Below are 20,923 nucleotides of genomic sequence, written 5' to 3' on the forward strand. Positions count from 1 at the left end.
GCTTCCGGCAGCGCCGCTTTGCTCCGGGCGCCACAGTGTACCCAGTTTCCATGGGGACTGAACATGGCGCTGCGAGGTGAGACTCTGGAGGTGTGTGTCTTTGCCCCTTATCCCACTGGTACCTGCCAGTCCCTCTTCCTCTCTGCTCTCCAGAGCTCGACCTGAGCCTCCATCTCTAAAAGTTGGGTTCTTACTCTTCACTTGTCCGAATCGGCCTTGGGATGCTCTGACCACCCTAAGTGCTTGCATGGATACTCGGATACTGTACTCTTAAAAATGCCCAGCTGGCCCTGTTCTGGCATGGCTCAGTTACGAATCCTCTGGCCTTGGACAGAATTAGTTTCTGTGTCCCTCTTTCCCTTTCAGAAGTGACAGGGTTGAATATTTGAGGTACCTCTCAGCTGGGATTATAGCTAAATTGTCAGAGTGGTTGACCTCGAAGTGATTCCCGAGAAAGGAGGCTGAAGGCAGTTCCCGCTACATCAACACTCACTTCATTAGCAACCAGAAGTTTCTCCCTCATTCACAATAACCTTCTGTTTTCTCCAGATTACGAAGAATGGAGTAGAGCTCCAGCTGCCCTCTAATCTTTGTGTTGCTTTTTTTCAGATAAAAGATTATCCTCAACCCCTCTGGAAGTCCTGTTCTTTCTGAATGGCTGGTACTATGCTACCTATTTCCTGCTGGAGCTCCTTATTTTCCTGTACAAAGGTAAGGCTGGGCCTAACTGCCTCTGCCTCAGCAGCCCTTTTCCACGTTAGCTTATTCCAGAACCTTCTATCTTCTGGTCCCTGCAGCATCTCCACTGCAAGGCAGAAAGTCTTTCCAACTAATGGCTTTAGAATGATCAAATTGGAAGTCTTTTAGCAAGTCTTGAGTTTGAGAAATTGGGTTTCTCCATCCCAACTCTCCCCCATCTCTCTTTACTGAAATATTCAGAACTGTGCACCATTATAATTCAGTCATTTGGCAGAGTCCTACTTCTAGACTTAAAAGCTTGCAGCTGTACCAATCTATACCTTGCTGATTCATGAGAAGTTAAGATTGTCCCTGGGTGTGTAGCAGCCCTTGTGGGAATGTGGGAGCTGTTAGATGATGTTTACACACTCTGGCTTTTACACCTGTAGGTCTCCTGCTGCCATACCCAAAGGCCAACCTAGTCCTGGATGTGGTGATGCTGCTGCTTTATCTGGGCATTGAAGTAATACGGTTGTTTTTTGGTAAGTGTTGTTCAGAAAATATTTCCATTGCTTATGAGACATGCTGGAGCCTGTAACTTGATTAACAAGACAAAGAACCTAGGCTCACTATCAGAATGGATCTGCTAATATATACCATTGCTTCCTCCCTGAGGTTTCAAGCTGCTGCTTCAAATTTTAGGTCAAGGTTTACCTGTGTCTGAGTGAGGCTAGAAGCTGGCAGTAGCATTTGATCTTAGACCATTCCTTCCAGTTGCTTGACTGCCACAAGAGTGCCTGCTTCTTCTCCTCGTTTTGAGAGAGTAAAGCTTCTCTAAACAAGGATTTCTCCAGAAGTTTTTAAATACTAGAGACACAGAGAAAAACTGCTGATTACTTAGAACATATCGTCCTAGTGTTAAAATACAAACTCAAGGGAGAAAAAATGGCAAGGGACACTAACAGTCAATTCACATGAGTCATTACAGAGGATCAAAGGCTGACACCCATCGTAGCTCAACAGTCTGTAAGCATTGTTAAGGTGAGCCTGGTGGCACATGCTTTTAATCCCAGTACCCACAGGCAGAGGCAAGGGGATGGCTATGCATTCAATTAGACATGAGTTCCAGAGCAGACAGGGATGCATAGCGAAATAGATCCTAAATAGATCCTAGCTAAAAAACAAAGCAAAACAAAAAACCTTGCTAATGTGCTCAAACTTAGGAAAGAAAATCAAGAAAAACAAGGGGGAAAAAAAAGCAAAGAAAAACAAGGTAACTTTTTTTCTTTTTTAACATATTGGCAGTAGCCAGAAAGATTTATACAGTACAGTATCCATATTTGTCTTTTGGAATACATATTTTTAATTAAAAATTATTTTATGCCTATATACTATATGCATGTCTGGTGTGCACAGAGGTTAGAAGACGACCTAGGACTAGAGATGGTTTAAAAGGACTTTTGAACCTCCTGCTTTTGCAGGAGGACCCCAGTTTAGTTCCCAGCATCCACGTCAGGTAACTTGTAACTGCAGCTCCAGGGGATCCAAGGTTGTCTTCTGGCCTTTGTGGATACACATAAATACACAAGTGAGAATTAAAAGTTAAAAAAAAGAAGAAGAAAAGGGCATCAGATCTTCTGGAATTGGAGTTACAGACTATTGAACTATCATGTATGTGAGCCTGGGTCCTCAGGAAGATCAGCAAGTGCTCTTAACTGCCCGGTGATCCATCTCTGTAGCCCTAAAGAACAGATATTTTTAGCTGGGCAGTGGTGGCGCAAGCCTGTAATCCCAGCACTCTGGGAGGCAGAGGCAGGCAGATTTTTGAGTCGAGGCCAGCCTGGTCTGCAGAGTGAGTTCCAGGGCAGCTAGGGCTATACAGAGAAACCCTGTCTCGGAAAAAAACAAAAAAACAAAAACAACAACAACAACAAAAAAACAAATCCAAAAAACAACAAAAAACAAAAAACAAAAAAACAAACAAGAACAGATATTTTTAATGCACCTATTTTCCATTAATTGAAGTTTTAATGTACATATACATTTACATACACACATATATATTATAGCTATACATATTTTACACATACAGTTTTTATGTTTATAAATTGTTAGGTATATACACATGGATATAAATGTACATGTGTACACACACAGACATATACACACAATTTGGTTTTGGTTTTTTGAAGCAAGAAGACCAGAATCTTTTTTTTTTAAAGATTTATTTATTATATGTTAGTACACTGTAGCTGTTTTCAGACACCCTAGAAGAAGGCATCAGATTTCATTACGGATGGTTGTGAGCTACCATGTGGTTGCTGGGATTTGAACTCAGGACCTTTGGAAGAGCAGTCAGTGCTCTTAACTGCTGAGCCATCTTTCCAGCCCCAGGATGATCTTGAACTCTCAGTTCTGACCTTAGCCTTGTGAGTGCTGGGATTATAGGTATGTGCTTCCATGCCTGGCTCATGTTAGTTTTTTTTATCTTTTTCTTTTTTGAAACAGAGCCTTTTTATGTAGCCTTGGCTGTCCTGGAACTCTCAATGTAGACCAGGCTGGCCTCAAACCTACCTGTCTCTGCCTCCCACTTTTTTTTTTTTTTTTTGATACAGAATCCCATTGCTCTCTGGGTAGAGTCAGAATGGAAGGAGGGCCTCTGGAGTAAATGACTTTAATCATGTAATGCCCTGGAGCTTCAAAATTTTAGTTCAGTGGGATTTAAGTTTATTTACTTATTTATTTAAGATTTATTTATTTTATGTATGTAAGTACACTGTGGATCTCTTCAAACACACCAGAAGAGGGCATTGGATCCCTCCAATTACAGATAGTTGTGAGCCACCATATAGCTACTGGGAATTGAACTCAGAACCTCAGGAAGAGCAGTCAGTGCTCTTAACTGCTGAGCCATCTCTCCAGCCCCCAGGACTTCAGGTTTAAAAATGAGATTCTCTGCTAGAGATGGCTCAGTGGTTAAGAACAATGGCTACTTTTCCAAATTCAGGCCCAGCCTCACATGGTGGCTCACAACCCTTTTTAACTCTAGTTCTAGAGAATCTGATGTTTCTGACCTCCACCAGGCCAGGCACACATACATAGTACACACTCGTACACAGAAGATAAGTAATAAATTGATAAAATATTAAAATATGACATTCCCACTCCGGGTAATTTTTCTCTGTTCTGTCCATCTGTCATACCAGACACTTCCCGAGGTGAGAAAACAACAAAAACAACAACAACAAAAAACCCCAAACCAGAAAAAACAGTTACCATTTGGAGGTGACTGTGGGGCCTGTTTTTTTTATAGGTACAAAGGGAAACCTTTGTCAGCGAAAGATGCCCCTGGGCATTAGTGTGGCCTTGACCTTCCCATCTGCCATGATGGCTTCCTATTACCTGCTGCTGCAGACCTATGTGCTCCGCCTAGAAGCTATCATGAACAGTATCTTGCTCTTCTTTTGTGGCTCAGAGCTGCTGCTTGAGATACTCACGCTGGCCACCTTCTCCAGGTATTACTGCTGAGGGCTGGATTCCCCACCCAGATATGGAGGCATCGATTTTTGAAGGCCTAGAAGATGTAGAGAACTGAATTTCAGGGGGGTGTCCATGGGAATGCTTTTCTGACTTCCAGTAGGTAGAAAGGCTCTGTGCATATGTGTTCTGCATCTGTATATTCACCTTTGCGTATATACAAGTGTTCAGGTGTGTGTGTGTAGACCAGAGGCTGATGATGTCAAGTGTCTTCATAACTTTCCACCTTATTATATTGGAGTCTTTCACTTGAACCCAAAGCTCTTCAATTTGGTTAGAGCAGCTACCCAGCTTACCCCAGGAAACCCGTTTCTCCTTCTACGGGTGCTAGTTCTCATGCTTGGGTGGCAAGCCCTTTACCCACTGAACCATCTTCCCAGTCCTCAAAGCTTCTTTCCTAAGAAAGATAAGTCTTCTGGTTCTTTGGAATCAAGAGGCTTCTAAAATGCAGAGTCCAAGCTAACAGCTGTTAGTCACTGATCTTTTTTTTTTTTTTTTTTTTTTTTTTAATGTCCAACGGTGTTTGACCTGCCTGTATGCCTGTGTGAGAGAGTCAGATCCACTGGAACTTGAGTTATAGACAGCTGTCAGCTGTCATGTAATGCTTGGAATTGAAGCCCGGTCCTCTGGAAGAATAGCCAGTGCCCTTAACTGCCCTGCCATTTCTCCAGCCCTACTCATTGGTCTTTTAACAGTTTCTTTCTTTTTGCCTTTAGTATGGACAGGATCTGAAGTACAAGAATTCTGGCTGGTAGTCCATCAGGGTGACAACACATATCCATCTGACCTGGGAAAGGTTTGTGTGGTTTTTCCTCAGCACAGACATTTGGACATTGAGCACATACCTGAGGCCAGTGGCACCACCTTTAAAGCAGGATCATCAGCAGGAGACTCTTTCCTTTTGTTTTAGGGAGGGGCAAGGCTGTCTCCATCTTGGTGTTTCTAACAACTTCCTAATGACCTCAAGTTCTCTCTCTTTCGTGGTCATGTGGCCAGAGCTCCTTGTGTGGACCGTCTAGTTTTGTTGGGCTTCCAGCAGCACCTGAGCCACAGCACCCTGTACACATACCACATCCGTCCTCATGACCAGGGAAAGCCTCATAATGGTGGGCTCCTGGGCTGATTCCCATGTGTGTTCTTCACGACCCCCCCAATCCTGCTCCGAGAGGGGGTGATCCAGACCCATTTAGTAGTTCATAGTAGTATTTTTCTATTCTGATCATGAAGCAAACACAAATTTTTTAATAAAAAGTATTTTCTAGTATGGGGCTTGTTGTTTTTTCCGTATGATGTCTCTTTAGGTTTCGTCTCTTCTAAGTGAGGGCAGAGACTATCCCCACAGTGTTTTCTGAGGCTGTGTTCAGTGGTAAGCTGTGACACAAAGACACTCATGGAACATCCCACTAATCCTTTCCTCTCCAGGCCCAAGTTACAACCTGAACCCCAAAGCACTGCCATTTTGTTTGTCGTCTTCTGTTCTTTTGCGAGACTGTAAATGCTTTCTCTGTCTCTGCAAGTCTCCTTGTGTCTAAATTCTTTCCATTATAGGCTCTGTGTAATTAAAAATTGAAAAGTGTATTCTAAACCTGACCAAGATCTTTAGAGTTAAAAGAGAAACATGTTATCGGTCAAAATCTTACTAACTATTGCCATGTATTTTATCCCAGGAAGCTACTATGAGTCATGAAAGAATCTACTTCAGGAAGCTGTGAGGTCAGTCTCTGTGTCAGGAGGAGCCTGGAATATGTTTTCCTATGCTGCTTTTTTCTTTTTTTTAAAGCTTTCTTAAAGCTGTCATTCTATGGGTTCCACAGCTCAAAGCACTATTTTTTTCCTGTGTCCTTGTATCCTAGTTGTCCTTGAGACTATGGAAGACAGAACAACCACAAAAAAATAACAAAAGGGTCTAACAGGTACTTTCCTGGTGTTTCCATTTTTTACCTTATGAACACCAATTTCCTGCTTCTCACTTGCTTTCTCTAGCTTTGCTCTGGTTAGTGGCACAGAATAGTAGAGAGGAACCTACTCTCTGTGACTTCTGACTTCATTTAGATGCTTATCAATTTTGACTCCTTTCCCAGGAGCACAAATGAACAGAAAGCACTGTGCTTAGATGCAGTTTTAATCCAGCACTTGGGAGGTGAGTTCCAGGACAGCCAAGGCTACACTGAGAAACCGTAACAACAAAACAAATGAACAGGAAGCCCAGCTAAGTGGAAGTGACTTTACATCCAATTTTTAAAATGTACAGGGGCTTTCAAGACTGTACTCTTCAACTTTACAGGCTTAGAAATGAGGAAGTAAAGGCACCTGTGGAAATACAAGCCTGTCTTACAAGTCAGTCTAAACAAAGTAAAGCCAGCCACACTGCCATGAGAATGAAGTTTAATGACTATACTTGCTGATTAGGATAGGATGTCATGTCACCTCAGTTCCGTGGAAGCATAGCCTACTGGGTCCCATGGGTGGCTCCTTGTTCTTGTTGTTTTTTTGGGGGTTTTTTGTTTTTTGGATTTGGTTTTTTTCGAGACAGGGTTTCTCTGTGTAGCCCTGGCTGTCCTGGAACTCACTCTGTAGACCAGGCTGGCCTCGAACTCAGAAATCCACCTGCCTCTGCCTCCCAGAGTGCTGGGATTACAGGTGTGCGCCACCACCGCCCGGCTGGCTCCTTGTTCTTGATACTGCCGAAGCCACTTAGTCATGCACAAGAGAAACCAAGGCAGTGGCTGGATGTGGTGGTATACCTTAGTCTCAAGCACTTTGGAAGCAGAGGTGAGAGGGTCACAGCGTGGAGACAAGCTTGGGATCTCAAGACGGCTCTAGAAGCCTTTCCATAGACAAAGCATTTTGCTGTCGTCATGAAGCAAACTATATATAATACATGTTTTTACATTTAAGATAGGGATGTGCCTCATGTTATGGTTAGTCTCAAGTGATCCTGTTTCAAACTCCCAAGTGCTGGGACTGTAGGTATACCACTGTACCTGTTTCATCTTCTTCAGTCTTAAATTATCTGGCCTGGAAAGTGGGTATGGCTACAAGCTGTGCATGTAAGAGGCAAGCTACTTTACCTGGAGGCACCAACATCCTGAGACAGTACATCTTTGGAGGCATAAAAAGTAGATGGCTGGAATGTTAAATAGACGGAGCAAACCCAGTACTTAGCAAACATAGCAGGCAACTAAGATGCAAGTGACTATTGACTTCAACATGAAAACAAACATCTCAGCAGTAAGATACTGCCAGTAAACATTCTAGTCCCTGTAGGGGAAATTTGTAATTTTACCTGCTTTTCCTGTTATCAATATACACTATCATCTGGAATGTACTTATTGTCATATCATTCTACCCTTCACTTAAAAAAAAGTTAAAGTGATTTAATTGGGCATGGTGGTATATGCCTATATTCCCAGCACTTTACTAGGTGAAGTAGGAGAATTCACTGCCAATCTGAGATATAAGAGACTGTCTTAAAAAACAAAGGTAGGGCTGGTGTGATGGCTTAGTACATTAAGGTGCCAAGCTTGACCAGAGTTTGAGTACCCAGGAGCACAAGGTAGAAAGATAACTTTCCAAGCCATCCTCTGAACTCCAGACACGTCTATATACATGCATGGAGACAGGCAGACACATAGGCACTAGTAAGTATATGTAAAAACAACAATGATGACAACAAAAGCCAGGTGATTGTTTTATGGATGCATTCAGGACTTATGGATACTGAATCTGATTCCTCCATTCTGGTTTAGACACAAAGTTGAGTTTTAGAGACCAGCTCAGTAACATCTTTAGGTAGTAGTGACATTTCAGTACTTGAATCCTTTCTTGTTGTTATTTGTCCAAATGATATATTGGTAAGATGCCACTACTTTGCCAGTGGGTCTTTTATCTTTGCTGCTTTAAAAGGAAAGCTCTTTTGGAAATTCCTCAGTACTTCTAAGATTTCTAGTTTTTACTTCTCAAATTTAGATAACAATTCTGTCTATAAAATACATCCTTAATATGAAGGCAGAACAGCAATTATTCTCATTTTTGATCAGAGACTGAGATCACATTGCTTGTCTATGGTAAAGGAAAAGAAGGACTTAAGTGTTCTTCCCAAACAGGAAACTACCAGAACTCCACAGGGTAGGAAACACAGCCTGCAAGTAAGACTTAGGAACCGTGAGTGGTCAGGATGACTTGGGAAGTGCTCCTTCACTCCGGGAAAGAACAAACTGAGAGGTAAGTAAAGGTTCACATTGGACTCCTCGGGGGGCTCACCATGTCAGCTACAGCTGGGGAGGAACCACTGCCAATCACCAAGTTACACTTAAGAACCTGAGGTTTTCTTATATTACACAAGACCTATTCCATACCCATGCCCCAGACACCTCAACAAATCTATTCAATGCAGAATCCGTAAACAGCTCACACCCCATTTATTATTTAAAAATATTTTGTTACAAAAGGAAAAAAATACAATGCAGTATAAAAGATTGACATCGTCATCAAGTTTATTACACAATTTTCAACCTATCAGAAAGACAAACAAATCACCGACAACAGGGGGACGGGGCCTTGACCTTTTGAGGATTGGGATTTTTTTTTTCCTTTTGCTATGAGGAATAAAACTAAAAATTATGTCACTGAGTAAAAATAAAAGTAGGGAGAAAATAATTTTCTGGGTAAACAGCTTTTCTGATATTTTATATGTTATTTTTCCTTAACTGTCACTTTACTTTTTCTTTTCCTACATTTTAAAAAGACACCCCGAGCTGCTTTCAAGAATAAGTGTATCTCTTTAACACTTTGCCAATTAGGCAGGGTGCCATGTTGGTAGAACAGGGATTGGTTTAGGGGACAGGAAAATAAGCCACAACTTGCAGCCTTCTGTCCAAAGGGAAAGTGCCTCTCCAACCTTGGGGGCATTCCCTCAGTGACTGAAGGGGTCTGTCTATCAGAAGTGTGCTGGGAAGAGAGAGAGCGTCCAATTCAGTCTCCCCCCTCTGAGTCTGAAGAGTTTCCAATGACCCTATGCCTCACACACCAAGTCCCATCTCACATGTCATGTTTCTTTTTACACTAGATCTCACAGGCCCTGCAGATGCATGCAGAAGGAACATCACCCTATTGTACTCCAGGACTGTGGCTACCTCTTTCAGGAGCAACCGGTCACATTTTGGGTGCTGAACAAAACAATTCCATTTGCTTGTGCAGAAAATGGCCACCAATGTGCTGGTCCTTATAATTCTGAGCTCCAATTCTTCTCTGCTCCTTTTTAAAGGCTGGAAGCACCTCCGGGCAAAGTGACGGGGGAAATATTAGAGTAAAAGGATAAGAAAACAAAAAACAAAATAAAACTAAAAAAAACCACAGTTGTGACTTTACCTGCCTATTAGTGCTGAGTTATCCCACAGATAAGTCCAAGTATGTACCTTGGGAATATGCAAGCCTATGCTTACATCAAACCTGAAACAGCCCATGTGAGTAGGCTAGATACTGCTCAAATTGCTTTCTTCCCCACACTTCTGGTACTTTATTAACTAGGGGTCCTCGTTACTGAGGTCCCACAACATCCCTAAGTCCAAAAAGGCAGTACCTTCCTCTAAAACAAGGAAGAAGCCTTCTTGGGGAAGGATTCCATGTTAAATGGAAAGCCTCAGGGAAAAGAAACACCTAAGAGCTGGTTATTGCAACAGACAGACAAGCCTGAAGCAGCAAATGGTGGTATCTGGCTGGCCTAGGCTTCCGGCAGATAGCAACCTCCTGGGTTCTGCTTTGGAGGAACAAGTCCACTAAAGAGTAGATAGCAAGGAGTCAGAAGGATTCAGCCCTCTAGGAGGCCAGGGAAATAAACCGTCAATATGTGAGGAGAAAACTGAGAACACTTGTCTTGTCACAAGGTAGTTTCTGTTCTCATGATCCCTCCTCACCCGGCTAGGAAAGTAAAGGAGCTGAACAAAGTGGCATGTTAGCAGGGTTTGGACCCTCTTGGCCCCATCAAGTAAATCTAGTACTGAGGGCAGAACCCTGGGCATTTTTGGCACACCCAGTCACTTTCCTAAGATCCCACATAGAGGATCCATTTTCTCTGGGAAGGAAGTTTTCTCCCAGTAACCTCACCACTGACTGCTCCTGGGCATTCAGAAACTCAGGTTTCCTTGGACAAAGCACCATTCTCTGTGGAGCCTATGGGCTGGACATGTTGCTGCCTTCCTGTCTGCCCTCATTCCCTACCCCAGCAAGTCTTTAGGTTCTTCCCCCCGGCAAACAGGAGGTGTGGGATTGGGAGGGCTGCCAAGCCATCTTCAATCCTGCAGGGCAGAGGGTTTGCCTGGAGGAAGTTAGGGGTTTGGAAGAAGGGGAAGGGGTGGAGCGGCCTCCGTCCTTTAGTCCTGATCAAGGTGAGGAGATGCAAGTCCATTAAAAACAATTTGCTTCCACCCAGACTCCTGCAATGAAAGCACCAGAAGAGAACACCAGTTAGAGGCCACTCTCTCATCAGTGGGGGCTTATACGAGATAAACTGGCAATTCTTGCAATCACAACCTCAGTAGACAGAGGGAGCAAGCTTAGCAAAGTAGAATAATGGGGACTGTCTGGCACAACGTAATGTGAGGGAGAAGCTGCACAAAGCACAGTGACATTAAAAAACCCCCAAATGGGGGCATATTACTTTAAGGTTAAGAGGAAGAAACAGACAATGGAATAAGGTTTCTGAAAGCAGTTTGAGAATATTTTAGCTGGGAAAGGTCAGAAACTAACATTTCAAGAAATGTTGCTTTAAAGAAACAGGTTCAGAAAATTTATTCTGAGCAACTCATAGCTTACCTTTAAGGGCAAGCAGGGGGAAAAAAAAAAAAAGAAAAGAAAGAAAAGAAGGAAAAAAAAAAGCCGGGCAGTGGTGGCGCACGCCTTTAATCCCAGCACTTGGGAGGCAGAGGCAGGTGGATTTCTAAGTTCGAGGTCAACTTGGTCTACAGAGTGAGTTCCAGGACAGTCAGGGCTACACAGAGAAACCCTGTCTCGACAAAATCAAAAAAAAAAAAAAAAAAAAAAAAAAGGAAGAAGAAAAGAAGAAGAAGGAGAAGAAGAAAAGAAGAAAAGAAGAAAAGAAGAAAAGAAGAAGAAGAAGAAGAAGAAGAAGAAGAAGAAGAAGAAGAAGAAGAAGAAGAAGAAGAAGAAAGCAAGAAATGGGAGAGACAATAGCAAGAAAACAAGTTGTATATTAAAACAAGTTGTATATTTAACTAAACTCTCCAATCCCCTAGTACACAAGAGGTCCTAGCAAGAAGCACTCCCACTACAAACTCCTCGATATCTGTTTTGTTTTCAAGCAGTCATGGTTAAAACAGACTACAAAACCAAAACACCCCTCCCACATACCCCAACCAAAACCCCACAAATCAAACCAAAACAGATTCCAAAACAGTGTATGTATGCATGCGCACATAGACACACACCACAAGAGCTGTTCCAGGCTGTATTGAGCAAACAATTAAGACTTTCCCCATGTTAACAGTTGTGGATGAGGACTCAAAAATTCAAGAACACTAAACCCAAATGACCCGGCCAAGAACTAAAAGCAAAGCATGGAAGAAGAAAACAGTAGGAGTCACCCTGAAAAACATCTGTCAGCCTTACCCGACAGGAAGGTCTGCTAGGCTTTTTGCCATATTGTTAATCTTAAGGTCCCTAGCAACCTGAAACATGTAAATGGCATATGGTCTCTTGATGACATAAAACAGAACCAAAGGTCAGAAGGAAAGAGGAGAATTAAATTCAGGTGTAGACTGCTTACTAAACGGAACCTGGAATTGCAGACATACACAAATGCTTAGCTTTTATAAAAATACCTTCATAAAGAAGCTTCGTAAGCCTGGTGGTGGTGTTGCAAGCCTTTAATCCCAGCATTTAGGAGGCAGATCTTTGGGAGTTTCAAGGCCAACCTACTCTACAGAGCAAGTTCCAGGAGACAGGACTGTTACATATAGAAACTCTGTCTTGAGGGGAGAGGAGGGGGGGGGAGAGAAAGAGCCATCCAAAAACATACACTCACATATGACAGGCAGAAGAGATCTATCAGCATGCTGCCTCCTGAGCTGGCACTATTCTCAGCAGCTACTCAGAATCGGAGTGATCTTTACCTTGCTGGCTTCTCCAAACATATGTATAAGTATTTGTCTCAGTTTCTATAAAGAAAAACTGAAGCTCTTAGTGCCTTCTTTGTTTTCTGACATTCAGGCTTCTGTAGCTTAGGCTTGATTTGAAATCACAACCCCCTACCTTACTTAGTCTTCCAAGTGCTGGGATTACTGGTATGTATATCACAATTGGCTGAATCTTTAAGCTCAATCAAACTTGAACAGAAAGCTCAGTTTTTAATGGATCAGGAGAATATGGACGGTGAGAATGATTCTATTTCAGGTAAAAAACACCCTAAAATAAATGGGACAATTACAGAGAGTTGAACACACAGACTATCTAGGTACACCCTCAAACTTCAAAGCATACACATGCATATCTTGAAGAAATGGCATTTGTGAAGTGTCCTTACAGAATGAGATGCACAGGATAACTGGTACATCAAGGGAACTGGTGTTGGCAGTAGTGTCTGAATGCATACAGAAGTCAAAGATCCAGATCCATCACTTCAGTTGGCCCATCAGCCTCAAACCCCAGAGCTGGGGCCCTCTCCTGAGAAATAGAAGAGGATGCTGCTGTTCCACTGAGGCCTCTGCACAAAACACACCTTTCCTGATCAGGGAACACTCATTCACAGCACAGAAATACAATTGTTTTTAAGTAAAGATGCTGTAAATGCCGTTCAAAAAGCTGGAAGGATTAAGTTCTTTACACAGATCTGTATATCACTTCCCCAACATGAAACCTTCTAAGCTACAACTTAGTAAATGAACACAGAATTCAGACTACCATGAAAATTTAAGATGATTTTTTTCTTCTTTAAAGAGAGAAATCTCTTTAAAGTGTCTGATTCACTTGTACATATATGTTAGGGGAGACCAGGAAAGAAGTGATGTAGAAAACTTACCCAAGAGTGAGTTTTCCTTATTTCACCACAGGCCTGTACCAGTCAAATAGATGTTTTCTCTAACTACCAATAGAGGACTTTCAGATGGATCAATGAATCTTGTTGTCAATTTCACTACCAAAAAGTTGTCAAAGGAGCAAAGCCACCAGGAATGGTGATAGGCAGTCATCTATGCTAGTAAAGTACACAAAGTAAGGCTCCAGAGACTACATCTGCTGCTTTGCATAGATAAAATAACAGATCCCCTTCTGGTCATTTTTTTTAAAAAAATTATTCTTCAAGATAGGGTTTTTCAGTGCAGCAGGCTGTCCTTGAACTTGCCCTGTGGACCAGAGTGGTCTCCACCTCTGAGATCTGCCTGCCTCTACCTCCTGAGTGCAGGGATTAAAGGTGTCTACCAGCAGGCTCTCCCAGGTTACTCTTATCCCAACCAATTCCAAAAACCACATACTACATGTGAGGTGATTTTTTTTTTTTTTTGGAGACAAGGTCCCACTATGTAGTCCTGGATGACCTTGAACTTGTAGTTCTTTTGTCTGAGCCTCCTGAGTTTTGTAGCATTACAAGTTTCATCACAACACCCAGTGCTGGCTGTTTTGGATTTTAAGTAATGCTTCAATTGTGCTAGCTTAAAAGAGAAGTGATGGTGATACTTAATGAAGGGATAGACCAAGACACCCATGCCCACCTTGCCTGTCCCAACAAGAAAGAAGGCCAAAGCCACTTGCAGATTCCATATTCATTAGCCTACACTTCCACAAGTTATATATGTTAAGGTGGATACCTTTCAAAACTCAATCTGTTGCAAAAATCTAGAGAGGCAAACACAGAACCCATTCAGAGCTTAACTGCTGGCTCTATGTGGGTTATCCTACATTTGAGAATTCTGTGATATAAGAACAGAGAAAGTCTGGTTTTTTTTTTTTTTTTTGGCTTTTTTGGATTTGGTTTTTTTTCGAGACAGGGTTTCTCTGTATAGCCCTGGCTGTCCTGGAACTCACTCTGTAGACCAGGCTGGCCTCAAGCTCAGAAATCCGCCTGCCTCTGCCTCCCAGAGTGCTGGGATTACAGGTGTGCGCCACCATCAACCGGCCAAAGTCTGTTTTTTAAAGAAAAGAGAGAAATAAGGCATGGAATTTGATGGGTAGGATGATCTGGGAGGAGACAAAGGAGGTGAAATCATGATCAGAATATACTGTGTGAAAAAGATTAAACAGATTAAAAATAGACACATGAAACTTAAAAAAAAAAGGAACAGAGAAAGGAGTAGATTGAAAGCATTAGTAATTTTTGTCATTCCATTTACTTTCTGTACAAGATGACAAAAACACTCTCAGCTATAAGTCTGTTTAAGTGCCAGGCTGCTTTTAATACCACTTCTTGAAAGGCAGTGGCAGGAGGATTTTTCTGAGTTCCAGGCCAGCCTGGTATACATGATGAGCTCAGGACAGCCAGGACCACATAAAGAGACCCTGTCTCAAAAAACCCAAAGAAGTTAAGGCAGATAACGCTAACAACAATGCAGAGGGCAAACCAGAGGAATGCTTTCTTGTCTGTTAGGAGGCTGTCCCTATGCAGAATTTTACAGACTTTTCAAAAGTCTGTTTGAGTTTAGCAAGACCTATGAAAATGCACTAGAGGCGAGGATTCCCAGTCTTCCCCAACCAGTCACCATCCATAGTTAAGAACTACAGAGCCACGGCTGAAGAGATGGCTCAGTGTTTAAGAACACTGGCTGCTCTTCCAGAGGCCCTGGGTTCAATTCCCAGCAACCACATGGTGGCTAACAACTGTCTGTGACTCCTGTTCCAGAGGATCTGATGCCCTCACACAGGCATACATACAGACAAAATACCAACGTACACAAAAGTAAAAAAGAACTACAGAGCCTGCTCAAGTATATTACTTCAGATCAATCAATTAGACAACAGATCAGGTAGATCCTCCTAGCCATATTCTGGTCTATTTTATATACCTCCACAGAAACAGAACCAACATCCATTCTTTCTTATACCACAAACAATCCTTGTTAGCAGCTTTCAGTTGGGATTGCAAAATAGTGGGATAAAACTCAAGAGCTATAGGCTCATCCTCCAAAATGGAGATCTTTCTGTGAATGAAGATATAGAAAAGCAGAGCTGAGAGATAGAGAGCCCAAGTCCTGCTGAGGCAGTCCCTGACACTGCTGAGGCAGTCCCTGACACTGCTGAGGCAGTCCCTGACACTGCTGAGGCAGTCCCTGACACTGCTGAGGCAGTCCCTGACACTGCTGAGGCAGTCTCTAACACTGAAGAGCTGACCTCCCTTTTCAATCATCCACACCAATTCCTCAAAACTCCTACTTTTAACAAAACTTACTAAAAACAAACATATCATAAGGTCTCTAAATCTGTTGAAGATTTTTCAGAATGTTTTTTTCTACTCTAAAGCTTTTAATTGATATCAATTCTTGAAGTCATTAATATTTTATCATGAAAACTAAGGTAACAATCTCTTCTGCCTTGATCAGTTTTTCCCTTTTACTTGAAAACTGGGATTTAAATGTAATAACACATGGTATTATTATTGATAATGATAGTAACAATGGCTTTCATTTATTAAGAACTTGAGGGAGGGCAGAACATATCTATTACAAATCTTTTTGAGACAGGGTCTTACTTTGTAGTCCAGGCTGCCCTTCAACTCATGGCAATCTTCCTGCATTGGTCTCCTAAGTGCTGGGATTACAGGCATGAACCACCATACCCAGTTCACATACAATCCACTGGCCAGGAACAGGGCTTCTTTCCCACCTTTCTCAGTGGTGCCGGTCCCGTTCTCTATCCCGGTGTCTCTCATGCTCCCGGTTCCTCTCTTGGAAATAATCATCATGCCGGTCTTCATTATGAAGCAAGTCTCGGTGCCTTCTGCTACTCTCCCGGGACCGGCTGGGTGACCTCTCCCTGGACCGATGTCTTTTCCTGTCAGAAACATCCTTTAGCCTCAACTCGATGGCCTGCAACACATTCTTTTCACATGAGGTTTTCTATCTCTCAACGTTTGCCTAAAATATTCTCTATCATAGGGGCATTGTTGGAGGATCTTAGCTTCTTGAAGCTTAATCTTTTGGGGGGAAATGACTGACAAGTTTGTCAAGACCTTACTAATGTACTGAACAGAGTATTTAGAATTTTCCAAATATTTCACCTTTACAATAGGTCTATAGGCAAGTTCTTGGAAAGTTGCTAACCTCCACACTCAAGATGGCCAGCAAGAAAACTGATATTCAAATCTAAGTCCAATGGCTAAAATCCCCACGTGTCCACCTAGGCCCAGCCTCCCCATTCCCTGACCCCAAGATGCTCAGGACTGAACTTGGGGCCTCACGTGCTAGGGAAGAAGTCTGATCACTGAGCTATGTCCCCAGCCCTTGAAGCCTATATTCTTCTTTAGACTCTTTTTAAATGAGGTCACTGCTTCTACCGAACACAGATTCTAGATATTAATAATACTTTTTAAAAAAGATTTATTTATTATATTTATATAAGTACACTGTAGCTGTTTTCAGACATACCAGAAGAGGGCATCAAATTCTATTACAGATGGTTGTGAGCCACCATGTGGTTTCTGGGATTTAAACTCAGGACCTTCAAAAGAGCAGTCAGCGCTCTTAACTGCTGAGCCATCTCTCCAGCCCGATATTAACAATAATTAATGAAAATGCCTCATTAATTTCTCCTCTTTAAAGATGTGAATGCAAGGGGCTGATGAGATGGGTCAGCAGTTAAAGAGCACTGACTGCTCTTTGAGAGGTTCTGAGTTCAACTTCCAGCAACCACCTGGTGGCTTACAACCATTTGTAATGGGATCTGATGCCCTCTTCTGGTGTGTCTGAAGAGAGCAACAGTGTACTCATATACATAAAATAAATAAATAATTCTTTAAGAAAAATGTGAATATGAGGTCCTCTCTTTAATCCAGACCCCTTATCAGATACCCTGGGTTTCCCTCTTTTCCCAACCAAGCTTCAGGAAGAGTGTTGCTCAAGGTTAATCAACCCCAAAGCAATTGACTCACCTAGAAGAGCTTCCACTGGCACCCACACTGTATGACTTGGCCTCTATGCCATGAAGACAGTCCTTAAGAGAGGAGATGAGGACCCGGCAACGCTCATCATTGGCGACTCGGGACTGTTTGATAACTGCAATGGCTGTGAGTAGTGTCTCAATGGCGTCACTGTAATCCCCTGATAGGATGGAGGGAAAGGCCAAGGATGAGGAGAGGCAGTAACCAAACTGGACCAAAAGGAGAATGCAGGGGGACATAACTGGCAGTGACTAGCTGTTCTAAAGAGCCATAGTAAAATGGACAAAGAAGACATAGCAGGTAGAAAACTGAGTAACAGCTATAGTCTAGTTTGAAATCTGAAATATACTAGTGGCCCTATAATTAGTGCATACTTGTCTAAGGGCTACTTGACAATACTGATTAAAATAAACTATCTCAGAGCTGGAAAGATAGCTCAGCTGTTAAAGTCACTTGTTGCTCTGTAGAGGGACTGGGTTTAATTTCCAGCACATATATGGCTCACAACCACTCATAACTAGTTTAAGGGAACCAAATGGGCCCCTCGAATCCCAAGAATGCATGTGGTGTACATACATATACACATGAAAAACACAGACATAAGTCTAAAAAATAAACTATCTCTATATTTAAGTCAACAATTCTTAAAATTTTCTGTTCACAGAACTATGTTGTAATAATATTGCTTATTGTTTTATCTTTGCTAGAGCCTTTGCTAGGCTACATAAATTAAAGAACAATGGCTCCATAGATTATTAGTTGTTAAACTCATGTAAATCTGTAAGCAAAAAAAGTCATCTTTATAAGTGTTTAGCACAATGCTAAACACACAGCAGATCTCAACAAATAACAGAAGTTATACTAATAAGATAGGTGTCCAAAATATAGAAAGCAAAAAAGATAAATACTGCGTTTGTGTGTGTGTGTGTGTGTGTGTGAGACACTGGGTGTTGAACTCAGAGCTTTGGGCATACTAGGCAACTGATCTATCACCATGCTATACACAGCCACCCTTTCAGTTCATTTTTTGTAAGAAACAACCAAAATCATACATATGATGTGATATGTGTACTCATCCTCAAAACTGGAGGAACACCCACCATTCAGAAGGTAGTCTTGGTAGTTCTCACAGAAAATGTTCATTTTTCCCCTTAAACACAGTATTTATCTACACATTGTTTCAAGACAGGGTCTCACTGCATAATACAGAGACCCACCTTTGCTTTTGCCTCCTGATTGCTGGGATTAAAGGCGTTTGACAATATGTCTGAATCTACACATTATTTTAAATTTATAATCATATATATTTGTTCATACCTATACCTCTATTATATGTTTATATAATATACACACTCTATTATGTATATGTGTAATATACAGCTTTCAATAACAGGGTAACACACTGAGAAATTTGCTGTTGGGTAGTTTCATCATTTCTGAAACACTACAGAGTGTACATAAACTCAGGTTCCACTAGATGATATACACAACACAAATGTATTATGTATGTGTGTGTGAGTGTGTGTATATATATATATATATATATATATATATATATATACACATACATACTGTCTAAAATATCACCTCTCTCACATACCTACACTTGTACATTTAAAAAAAATCATCATGCTGCCTTCAATAACTAGACCTTTCATTTCTCAAATGTGCACCCAACTCAACAAACCCACATAGAGGTCCGCTGAAAATGATAACTGGGTGGCTTCCTTTATGCAAAGTAGCAAGAATGGAATGAACAGAAACTATTAAGGAAGCTTGGCACTGTGAAGGACCAGGAACACTGGCATATCAGCTCCAGACAGGCAAGGAGGTTCTGTTTTAGAGGCACAGAGAATACTATAGTTACTATAGAGTAAAAATACAGTATTCTATGACTGGAATAAGAAAAAAAAGGAGATAAAAAGTTTATTTATCTGCCATCTCAGAGTGATGGGACTGATAAGGAACAAAGATGATTTCCTCTAAACTCCTCTGTGTATTGTGTAACACTAAACATGAATTATTTTTTAATTTAATAGGTCAAGTTATGTTTTTCTGGTGATGGATGAACTGACAAGAATATATAAATACCGTGTTTTTAAACTACTCCGTAGAATCCAATTGAAACCAAAGGTCAGAAATTATGGAAAACAGGTTAACAGTCAATTCGAATTTACTTCTTTAGTACTAACAGTCTATATTACATTTAGATTCATGTGGGAAACCCCCAGGAAGAAAGAGACTTGGACTAGAACTCCAAACCTTTCTATTCTAGTATGCTAGGCCAATCATTGCTCCACCCAGAGTTACATTCATAAACTTTCCATTCTACGTCCTCTTCTTTTATGTTCAGGGCTTGTAGAATCCTAGTTGCTGATTCTACATATACTGCTGAGTATGGCAAGTTAGCTGAATGGGTAATATACCTTAGGATGACAACAGGCTTGTCTTCAGAGGAGAGCCTAGCCACAGGCCACCAGCTCTGCCTAGACTTCTTAGTGTAACAGAGCACCATCTAGTTGAGATACCGCTTCTAAAACCCCAGGGCTTTTAATTATATTTGGAGTTGGAGCTACCACATAGACACAAAGTCTAAAGATCACTTCTGAGATCAAGACCACTCTGAGACAAGCAATTTACATTCTATAATAAATACAAACAGGAAGTAGTATTTATTACTCACAGTCAAGGCACTGAGTTGTTTTCTACAAAGCAAGTCTTGACACTTGACTGGAGTTTTCCCAAAGCCAAGAAATCAAGTCACATACTGTTTTTGAAGTGCACATCTTCTGACCTCTAACAGTGCTCCAACTCAACTTTTCCAGATGGAAATGACAAAGGCAAAAAACTTAAGGCAAAGGCAGTAAAGTAAGAGTTAATTACCTGCACTAGCTCCAGACACTGCTTTGGAAATGGCACTGCTGGAAATTGCTCTGTTTCGCTTCATTATCTCTTCAAACTCAGCTTCACTCACTGTAGAAGGTGGAGGGCCGGAATCTCGGCTGCAGAGAGACAATTACACAGCTGACTGCCCACAACCTTTATTATTTTCATCACATTCTATAGTACTATTATTCTATACTTCTCTAGGTATGCCTTAAATGTTCATTCTTTTCTTCAAGGACAGGATTTATATCATGTGTGTTCCTAATTTTGGTTTAACTCAACAGTAATAATCACTGTAGCATTTGCAGCAGCCATTTATGTCAATGAGTTTAAACAAGCTGCTTAAAGGAAGATATGTTTTGGCTCAAGTAGATAAGATGAAAACAGAAAACATTAAATAAAAAAAATGACAGAGCTCGGGGAAATAACTTAGCTCATAGAGTGCCTGCCATGTAAGAATGAGGACCTGAGTTCAAATGTCCAGAATCCACATAAAAATATCAGACACGCGGAGCATGCTTATAAGCCCAGCACTGGCAAAGTGGAGACAAGTGAATCTCTGGGGTTCACCGACTAGCCAGTTTAATCTACTTGGGTGAGTTCCAGGCCAAAGACTGTCTCAAGCAAGGTGGGCAGCGTGTTTGAGAATGACACCAAAGGTTGTCCTTTGGCTTCCTCATGCAAGTGCCAACAAGCACACATGTAGCTGCATATACACATGTA

At 41.6% G+C, this 20,923-nt stretch overlaps 2 protein-coding genes across 14 annotated transcripts in view; one reads left to right on the plus strand and one right to left on the minus strand.

The window, feature by feature from the left end:
- On the plus strand, positions 1–8,584 carry Tmem216 (transmembrane protein 216). 4 transcript variants are annotated; one of them, XR_007979167.1, is made up of 7 exons: positions 1–76; positions 610–711; positions 1,128–1,220; positions 3,992–4,193; positions 4,932–5,011; positions 5,883–5,928; positions 8,322–8,584. XR_007979167.1 is itself a non-coding variant. In XM_052190093.1 (5 exons), the coding sequence occupies exons 1-5, from the start codon at positions 64–66 to the stop codon at positions 4,945–4,947; spliced, it is 426 nt and encodes a 141-aa protein (XP_052046053.1). In that variant the 5' UTR covers positions 1–63; the 3' UTR covers positions 4,948–5,479. The 4 variants fall into 4 exon arrangements, 3 of the variants coding, with proteins under 3 accessions (XP_052046053.1, XP_052046067.1, XP_052046076.1); XM_052190093.1 differs by lacking the exons at positions 5,883–5,928; positions 8,322–8,584 and having other exon boundaries at positions 4,932–5,479; XM_052190116.1 differs by lacking the exons at positions 5,883–5,928; positions 8,322–8,584 and having other exon boundaries at positions 10–90; positions 4,932–5,479.
- Cpsf7 (cleavage and polyadenylation specific factor 7) overlaps positions 4,228–20,923 on the minus strand; it is a 27,994-nt gene continuing 11,298 nt past the window's right edge. For 5 of the 10 annotated variants that reach the window (XM_052190046.1, XM_052189995.1, XM_052190005.1 and 2 more), the window contains 4 exons: positions 20,198–20,316; positions 17,306–17,474; positions 16,042–16,209; positions 8,687–10,649 (listed from right to left, as the gene is read on the minus strand). In XM_052190046.1, the coding sequence (XP_052046006.1) occupies positions 16,047–16,209; positions 17,306–17,474; positions 20,198–20,316 (451 nt within the window). In that variant the 3' untranslated portion in view covers positions 8,687–10,649; positions 16,042–16,046. Of the gene's footprint in view, positions 4,253–8,686; positions 10,650–12,256; positions 12,895–16,041; positions 16,210–17,305; positions 17,475–20,197; positions 20,317–20,923 lie in introns of those variants that run through there. The other 5 variants (XR_007979163.1, XR_007979164.1, XR_007979165.1 and 2 more) reach the window with 5 other exon arrangements.

This window comes from Apodemus sylvaticus, chromosome 1, assembly GCF_947179515.1.
Source record: "Apodemus sylvaticus chromosome 1, mApoSyl1.1, whole genome shotgun sequence".
NCBI lineage: Eukaryota > Metazoa > Chordata > Mammalia > Rodentia > Muridae > Apodemus > Apodemus sylvaticus.

What these genes read in the sequence shown, in the direction of transcription:
- Tmem216 (XM_052190093.1), top strand. An exon ending in CCTTATTTTCCTGTACAAAG is followed by an intron (nt 712 to 1,127) that starts GTAAGGCTGGGC and finishes TTACACCTGTAG; the next exon opens with GTCTCCTGCTGCCATACCCA. An exon ending in AGTAATACGGTTGTTTTTTG is followed by an intron (nt 1,221 to 3,991) that starts GTAAGTGTTGTT and finishes TTTTTTTTATAG; the next exon opens with GTACAAAGGGAAACCTTTGT.